At 33.2% G+C, this 9,262-nt stretch overlaps 1 protein-coding gene across 1 annotated transcript; it reads right to left on the bottom strand.

The window, feature by feature from the left end:
- Positions 1 to 172: 172 nt before the first annotated feature.
- Positions 173 to 9,092, bottom strand: LOC134254127 (intermembrane lipid transfer protein VPS13C-like; the record flags this gene model as incomplete). Its single annotated transcript, XM_062736676.1, has 3 exons — positions 173 to 260; positions 3,469 to 3,547; positions 8,940 to 9,092. Coding segments are annotated over 3 exons (320 nt in total), but the record flags the coding sequence as incomplete, so codon positions are not given.
- Between the last annotated feature and the right edge of the window lie 170 nt (positions 9,093 to 9,262).

The following is a 9,262-nucleotide window of genomic DNA, read 5'->3' as shown; positions in this document are numbered from 1 at the left end:
TTGAATACAACCCAGATAAATGCTTAAAACATAGAATACAAACTTTTACAAAGAAAAGTGTTCAAGAATTTTCATCAATATCAAATTTACAAATAAAAGAGAATTTAATGTAATCTTGCAGAGTGAAAAAAAAAAAAAAAACTACTGACCAAGTTAATTGATTTTTTTTTACCTGGTTTTGCGAATAATATTTGTATCTGATCCAGCTTGATTTTGAAGTTGTCGTAGGCCCTGGACATCATGTCTTCTACAGCTAAGGACTGGAAAACAAATGGTACAGCTTTAGACAGAAATAAGAGTACCAGGATATGATACTATGCTGTGTCTGGGATTAGGGCAGCAATATTCATAGGTCTATATACTATCCAGGGAGAAATAAGTAGACAGGGGATGTTCAGTTCTCCATGGTAACTGATCCCACTTCTGCTCCAACATTTGTATTGTTTGATGGACTTTTGAGTTTGAATACTCTTCATAATCTCCATATATTTCATATTATAGTATACCAGTGGTTCAAAAGATATTGGTTTGGTTAAAAATTTCATTTGGGAGATATTTTTTTCAAAACAACTGACAAGGGACTAGTTATTCAGATCACTAAAGGCAAGATCTAGGATAAGATAAAATCCAGATGGACAAGTTTCACTGTAATCTATTATTGTCATCAAAATACTTAATATTTCCTGTAAAACAAAACATATAATTAGTGTTACAGCTTACAGTGTTGAATATTGTTAATAATATGCTGACATTGGGCAGCTAGCTATTAATTAAGTATACACTTATCCACTAATCTCATTCAGAATTCTGTTTTCAATGAAAATTTCACACTGCATATCTAATTCTGTAGTCTTCATTGTCAAATTACTAGTTTGTAAAGCAGAAATTTTGAATTTATGAGAAAAAAAGAAAAATATGTAGAACTGAGTACCATGTGATATTTATAGTATTACACCAATATTCCCTCTCATAAAGAGAGAGGAAATTAAATCACAAGGTCTTTATAAAAATCTAAATTATTCCAGAAAAAAAAGAAAATAGAGAATTACAGTATTTTTAAAAAAAATCATGCAAAAAAGAAGTTGAAATAAAAACAAGAGGCCCATGGGCCACATCGCTCACCTGAATAACTTGGGTGATGCAGATCTATTTAAATGATTTGTTCTACATATATTTCTATGTAAAACTTGGATTCCCCATTGTGGCCCCGCCCTTTGCCCGAGGGTCATGATTTTAACAATTTAATATCTACACTACTCAAGGATGCTTCCACATAAGTTTCAGCTTTCCTGGCCTAGTGGTTCTTGAAAAGAAGATTTTAAAAGATTTGTTCAATAAATCTCTATGTAAAACTTGGATTCCCTATTGTGGCCCCGCCCTATGCCCGAGGGTCATGATTTTAACAATTTAATATCTACTTTACTCAAGGATGCTTCCACATAAGTTTCAGCTTTCCTGGCCTAGTGGTTCTTGAAAAGAAGATTTTTAAAGATTTGTTCTATATATTTCTAGGTTAAACTTGGATTCCCTATTGTGGCCCCGCCCTACCCCCGGGGGTCATGATTTTAACAATTTAATATCTACACTACCCAAGGATGCTCCCACATAAGTTTCAGCTTTCCTGGCCCAGTGGTTCTTGAGAAGAAGATTTTTAAAGATTTGTTCTATATATTTCTAGGTAAAACTTGGATTCCCTATTGTGGCCCCGCCCTACCCCCGGGGGTCATGATTTTTACAATTTAATATCTACAATACCCAAGGATGCTTCCACATAAGTTTCAGCTTTTCTGGTCCAGTGGTTCATGAGAAGAAGATTTTTTAAAGATTTGTTCTATATATTTCTATGTAAAACTTGGATTCCCTATTGTGGCCCCGCCCTACCCCCGGGGGTCATGATTTTTACAATTTAATATCTACACTACCCAAGGATGCTTCCACATAAGTTTCAGCTTTCCTGGCCTAGTGGTTCTTGAGAAGAAGATTTTTAAAGATTTGTTCTATATATTTCTATGTAAAACTTAGATTCCCTATTGTGGCCCCGCCCTACCCCCGGGGGTCATGATTTTAACAATTTAATATCTACACTACCCAAGGATGCTTCCACTTAAGTTTCAGCTTTCCTGGCCCAGTGGTTCTTGAGAAAAAGATTTTTAAAGATTTGTTCTATATATTTCTATGTAAAATATGGATTCCCTATTGTAGCCACGCCCTACCCCCGGGGGTCATGATTTTAACAATTTAATATGTACACTACCCAAGGATGCTTCCATATAAGTTTCAGCTTTCCTGGCCCAGTGGTTCTTGAGAAGAAGATTTTTAAAGATTTGTTCTATATATTTCTATGTAAAACTTAGATTCCCTATTGTTGCCCCGCCCTACCCCCGGGGGTCATGATTTTAACAATTTAATATCTACACTACCCCAGGATGCTTCCACATAAATTTCAGCTTTTCTGGCCCAGTGGTTCTTGAGAAGAAGATTTTTTAATGACCCCACCCTATTTTCGTATTTTCTTGATTATCTCCCCTTGGAAGGGGTCTTGGCCCTTGATTTTAACAATTTAAATTCCCCTTCACCCAAGGATGCTTTGTACCAAGTTTGGTTAAAATTGGCCCAGTGGTTCTTGAGAAGAAGTTGAAAATGTGAAAAGTTTACAGACGGACGGACGGACAGACAGACGGACGGACGGACGACGGACACCGGGTGATCAGAAAAGCTCACTTGAGCTTTCAGCTCAGGTGAGCTAAAAACTATAATTATTAAAATAGGAGAGTCTATCCTGCACTTTAGCCCCATCTATAACACCATAAAATTCTGTCCATTGTTAAACAAATCTGAGAAAACCATAACATTGTAGATCAGTAGATTTCTTTTTTAAAAAAAATATATGTAAAAAATAAAATAATTCATTCAATAATTAGGGAAATATTTCCATCCAACAAGTATTTCTGAACCAAGGTAACCTTGTACCCCAAAGATGTATTCTAAAGGAAGTAAAAAAGTATAGAGACAGAAGAAATGCAGTGGGTTCCAGGAGGACATTGTATTTCTAGCTTTTTTTATGTTCAGGCAGGAACCCACTGTTTCTAAGTAAAATAGTGTAAACTAAACTACCATCTTTGGATCAAAGACTTTTTGTGCTGCTTTCCAACCCATTTGCTGAATGAAAATTAGAATTTATTTATATTGTACTAATAGAAGGTACACAATTTATTTAATAATTAAACGAAAATGAATGTTTAAAAAAAATAGTCATGGACACACAATAAATCTTTTTCTTTAATATATAATCTTTTTTAAATCTCCTGTTTGCACATAATGAACTAAATTGTCCTTTTGATTGAAACTGAGTTACAATAATTCCACAAAATCTACATCAATAATTTCTATCAGTGTGAAAGGTTCCAATAATAAATATTTAAATAATCATAACAATTATAAATGCCTTGTGTTTGTTACTATAAATACCTTGCTGTCTCCAACTTTATTTTTCTCACTATTGACCTTCAAATTTCCAAGGTCAAGGACAAGAATGTTAACAGCACCCCTGGAAAAATCAAGAGAAAATATATCATTCATTTACAAGTTTCTTCGGGATTTGATTTTAAAACAGAAGTTTTTGAAATAATTATTTCTTAAAAACAAAAATCTCCCTATCAAAACATATTTGAAATAATGTATTGCTTGCCCTCTCCCAACTCAGAGCAAAATATTTGGGTCGATAGGTAGCTTTTTTTTCAGAAATATTCCATGTCTGTTAATTGGATAATAGGAATGAAAAGAAAAAAAACTGTGTCCTGAAATGTAAAAAGAGTTTTCAGTTGGGCCATTTTTAAGCGGTTAGCTTCGCTAACCGCTTTATGGCATGTATCGACACCGGAAACTTCCATAAGGCGCTACCTATCGACAATAGAAACTTCAACAAAGCCTCTACCTTAATTTGTTTCTAACACATATAACATATGTTAAATAAAATCAAGACTATCAAAACAACATAATCTTTCGGTTTTTAATTTTTATCTGATTTTGTTTGTCAATGAAATAAATTTATAATTGTTGTATTTTAAAATTTTATGTATAGGAGCATTTGGTGTCGAGATTAAATTTCCGTGACGTCAGCTGATGGCGATCGGGCCCTGTGACGAAATTCGAAGTGAGCATGAAGTTTAGCTGATAACATTATCAACGCGTTGGATTTAAACTTAAGGAAGAAATATATAGCGAGAAATATCATATTTGAACCCAATGCTACACGAAAACCAGTATGTATATCCGATTTATGTGTTAAATTGAAGCCTGAATTGAACAGGGGGTCAAAATGGCGTTGCACACCTTGTGTATTTAAACTGTACATTAAAGAATGTTTCGATATTTGAAGGTTATTACAGACTGCAAAACATCGGAGAATCTCTCGATCGAGTTTCATTTTCCTTGCCTAAATATTTAGCCATCCCTTTAATTAACTTAAGTAATACTAGTACATGAAGAAAGCATTTATATAAACAAAACTGAATACATCTGCAGGGTTCTCCATCATTTGAAATTTTACTGTGTTGCAGAGTTTACGTGAAGCACTAAAAGTTCGCGCTATTTTCGAGATCAAATTCGCAACTGAATTACTTTTCATTAAAATTATATAGGAATATATGCGCACACTTTTTAAAATAAATCACTATTTCGATGTACAAATATTTTCGTCATACATATTGATAAAAGTAAAAGCACGTGCTATGAAAAGCAGGGGAAATTCTGATCGATACAATCAAACTAATTACCACTTTTGAAAGTAAATTTGTTGTACTTTTTTGTCAGTTTTTTTTTTTATCAAATTACCGAATTGCAAAGGAAAAAATAGGGAAAATTCAGGACAGGATGATATTCTTATGAGTTCCTTGAAAATTTAAAACAATTTATCAATTTAATGATTTCGGTAAAATGTTATGTTTGATTAAAGTTTCAGTTTGAGAGAATTTATATGTTTTGATTTTCTGATTATCACATATATTATTTTTTACTTTGTCGCATGCATAAAATTTTAATCGTTACTGTGTCGGAGAAAATTTTGCTGTGTCGGAAGCAACACAGTAAAACAGCTCATGGAGAACCCTGCATCTGTAAGCTGTACAGTTATAGATTACTTCCATAATGAAACGTTTGTTTTCTTCTCCTTTTTTTCTCAATTGAAATTATTTAAAAGATGATGAAAGCTTTGTTTCCAGGGATAAATTCTGTACTCAGTCTAATTATTACAAACGATTATAAACGATCACACTATTTAAATATTTGCCAAATACTCAGTATATGTTTGTTTATATATATCGTGCTTGCAAGACTCTTTTTTGAATTATTGTCATGTACCATTTACTAATTCGAACATTTATTGTATTTAAAGTCAATAGTGTACATTTCTTAAAACTTTATTATCTTGTTTACTTGTCTTTCTTCCTGTGAGAGAAATAGTTCATAATATTAATAAACAGATGTACTCAGTATCTGAGTGTATCAAAATACAGAATGAACAGTGAGCGGTCTCAAAAGAAAAACTGATCCCTGAAAGTTCCGGTGCCTAGGAGAAGTAAGCATCCCCAATAACAGGTCACACCTGCTGACCCGCAGTGAGCCTACGAAACTGAAGCCCTCTGAAATTAAATTAATTTACAAATTCTCTGCTCGTCCATCCGTTTTTCTCAGACTAGCCAGCTAAAGATCTATGTACAGAACTCCAAATAAATTAATCTTAAGAATTTGAATTATCATTACCGTCTTCCTTGGAAGACAGTATTGTATAGTTGAAGTTTTTTACAGTCGTCGGACTATGCACACCCTCTCTTTTGTGATTGGTAGAAATTGCATGATGAGAAAATTTTCAATTATTTCATTGGTTGAAATGCTGTTCAAGGCAAGGGAGATAACTTTCTGATGATATATTTTTCGTACGACTTAACAATTTTGCAAGATTTCCAATCTTAAAAAATTGACAAAACGAACAACAAAATCAGCAGTAATTATTTCTTAATAACATGATATGTTTTATAGCGATAAATAAAAAGGTCTCTTTAATTTCATTATAAATAAAATTTGATAGTTATTGCTTGCAGGCTTTACAATTTGTTATTATTCTTTTCCCCTTTCTTGTTTGAAGAGTGAATGGGAATCAGCCGAGGTTTGCCGAAAGCTCTCGGCCAGTCAACGTTTACGGAGATGACCGAGCGACAACCGTGATAGGGCTAATGCCCGTAAAAAGCTAATTTAGAAATACAAAATCAAGAAATTCAAAAGAAGTATAGATCTGTTAGGCCGGAATTAAAAATATCTTTGTTTCCCCTAACCCGACCCTAAATTCTCAAGTTGGGTCGGTAGGTAGGTAAACAATTTTATTTTCTGATAGCAGCTTTGAAAATACATTCTAAAATTAATGGAAAGTTACTTTTATAAATAAGAAAAGTACAAAAGAAATTGATTTGTGAACAAAATGCTAAGTACTGGTATCATGCATATGCCGTTTAAAAGCAAAATTCATGATTTATTAATTTACAACTGTAATTCAGTTGACTTTGTCAAATATCTCACGCCAGAGTACATTTATATAAATCGAATAAAGAGACAAGATTCTCAAATACGCAAAGACTGGGCATCAGAGTATATTTTTTTCAAACCTTCAATCAGCCTCCAGTGCTTATAGACAATCAATGTACTTTTTTGAGGGCCGTGAGATTTGCAGTGATTCTGGAGCATTTTGCTTTGGAGTTAAGACGTAAGTGGCTAATTTTAAGTCGCAGGTTAAAATACCAATGAGGAAGGTTGTAAACGGTCCTTCAAAATTAAGGGACCATATGTGTCCAGTGTCGCAGAAGATGCTGGCTCAAAAAAGATCCCCCATTGCTTAAGGATTTCAATCCCTAATGGTACCAAATTCTCTACCCTTAAATGTCCATCAAGTACACAATACTCTGATATTATATTAAAGCATTTTAAAGTGGAAAAGGATTGCCCACGAGAAATTTTTAAAAAGTTCATTAATTAAGCAGTGATTAATTAACAAAGATTGCATTGAAGTCTATGGGGAAAAGAGTTTTTTCATAATAAAAATTCAAATAATTTGAATATCAATAAATCCTGTGGTGGAAAGATGCATTAAAATATTATAAATAGAATGATAATTCAAAACATTTTTTTTACCAGCTAATTTTTTTTAATTGATTTTTTTTTTATTAATTAAAAAAGGGGAGATAACTCTTACCGAAAATTCAAGGTCATGAATTAGGACACATCCCACTAAACATACTAATAGTAATAAATGGGAAGTATGTCTAAATAAACTAAGTATTCAATGCCTACATATCTGTTATGTCTTCAATTTCATTGAATTTCTTCCTATTAGGGATTGAAGACCTTAATGGCAAAAAAGTGCGTAGTACGTCTACATTTGGAGCAATGGGGAAATGTTCAAATGTCATCCCAACAAATCTCGAAGGGATTAAAAGCAAAGAAACAACAAATCTTCAAGGACCTTAAAGAAAAATACACCGGACGTCTCAGGAAGCTGAATTGAAATGATTTCAAAACTATTTGGAAAGAGTATGTAAACAATATTTAAATGAACCAAACCGAATCATGCTATACACAATGTCATAGTCACAAAGTTTAACCCGTAAATAAAGGCATGAAAAAGGACAACTGAATTATATCAGGATGAATATGGAGACATATTTACATTAAATCCTATGATTCCATAATGGCATATAGTAAACATAGGAACATAGATGAATGAGTTTTGATCTAATTACCTCATAACTGGTAATTATATCAAAACTCAAATTAAATAAAATGCAGTGAAATTGAATGATGTGTTCACTAGTTGGGCCCCTCATCTGCTCATGAGACTGGCCTTTCCATGTATTACGTACCTTAAATTCAACTGACAGATTCGTTTGTTGGTTGTTTACAGTCCCTTTCAAAAATTTATTTACTCACATGGAGATGACAAGACACCTCCGAAACACTCTAAATCAGTCATTGTAAATTTTATTTTCAAATTGTTTCAAGAGTGAAGAATTCTAGTTAGCTAAAGGCATAAGATTGAGACGTCGCCGTTGTTTTATGAAGAACTAATTCTCGCCATTTTACTAGTATTTCCAACAAATGCTTGAAAATCACGGCAGAACAATGTTTGCCGTTCTGTTAAAAACTGATTTTGATGATATTGTATTTTATAAAACTTGGTTGACAATAAAAAAATTTAAATCATCTTATTTGAAAAATCTTTTCAGTCGGCGCGATTTCATTAGGTCGGTCGCGTTAGGGGAAACAAAGGTATTTTTTATATTGGCCTTACTATTTAAAATTGTTGCTAAAGACGGTAAGCTTTTTTGAAAAGCTCTACTTGCTTTATTTTCTTTTTGAGTAGGCTTTACAGTTACCTAATTTCAGAATCAATAGAGCATGAAAGACAATTAAATTTGCAACATCAACATATTTTTTTTTCGTTCTGAGCACTTTTGGACGCCACCAATGGAGACAATTAGGAAGAAATTTTTGAAATTGAACTTCCTGTCTTTCAAACTGAAAATCTCAGGTTGATATTTTGAAACATACATTTGTGACATCAGTCTGGGATGTTATTGGTTTTTCCATTTAGTTAAGTACTATAAAAGTCAGTGTGTCTGCTTCTTCGCTGAAGACATTGGACAAAGATATGCATGCTTACTTTAATATCATCACTCAATGCATTTTTTGTTATTCTACACTGTACAGAAGCATGCTAACCGCTTTTCAGTACTTTCAGTACTTTGATTAGTCAGTGGGTCGGGAGAACCAAACAATTTTTAAACATGTACTCACTTACTTTTTATATTATCCCTCGTGTGGTATAATGATGTGGAATGGCTTGAGGACCACTCGTATGTCTGTGTACTTGTGTTGTTATTGTACATACTTACTTTTTATAGTATCCCCCGTGTGGAATAATGACATGGGATGGTTTCAGATCAACACGTATGTCTGTGTACTTGTGTTGTTCTATTGCGTGCTTCAGTCCCGTTGCAGATTGCTCCTTGATGTCCTCAAACTTCGCCATAGCAGCTCTCGACAACCTGCAGAAAATAGCAATGCTAATTAATAACTGTATCTAGCAGCTTGCAAAAATCTACCCAAAATGTCAAGTTTGTTAATAATTATATTTAGAATGATAGCAGCTCACTACAACCTAGAGAAAATGTAAACTTAATAAAAAGTAAAATCTAGAATGAAGCCTTAAAACAAT

This window comes from Saccostrea cucullata, unplaced genomic scaffold (genome assembly GCF_032062105.1).
Source record: "Saccostrea cucullata isolate Sc308-1 unplaced genomic scaffold, CSIRO_AGI_Scuc_v1 ctg19284, whole genome shotgun sequence".
Classification (NCBI taxonomy): domain Eukaryota; kingdom Metazoa; phylum Mollusca; class Bivalvia; order Ostreida; family Ostreidae; genus Saccostrea; species Saccostrea cuccullata.
The sequence above is the reverse complement of the archived record's forward strand: the minus strand, read 5'-3'. Positions and strand labels throughout refer to the sequence as shown.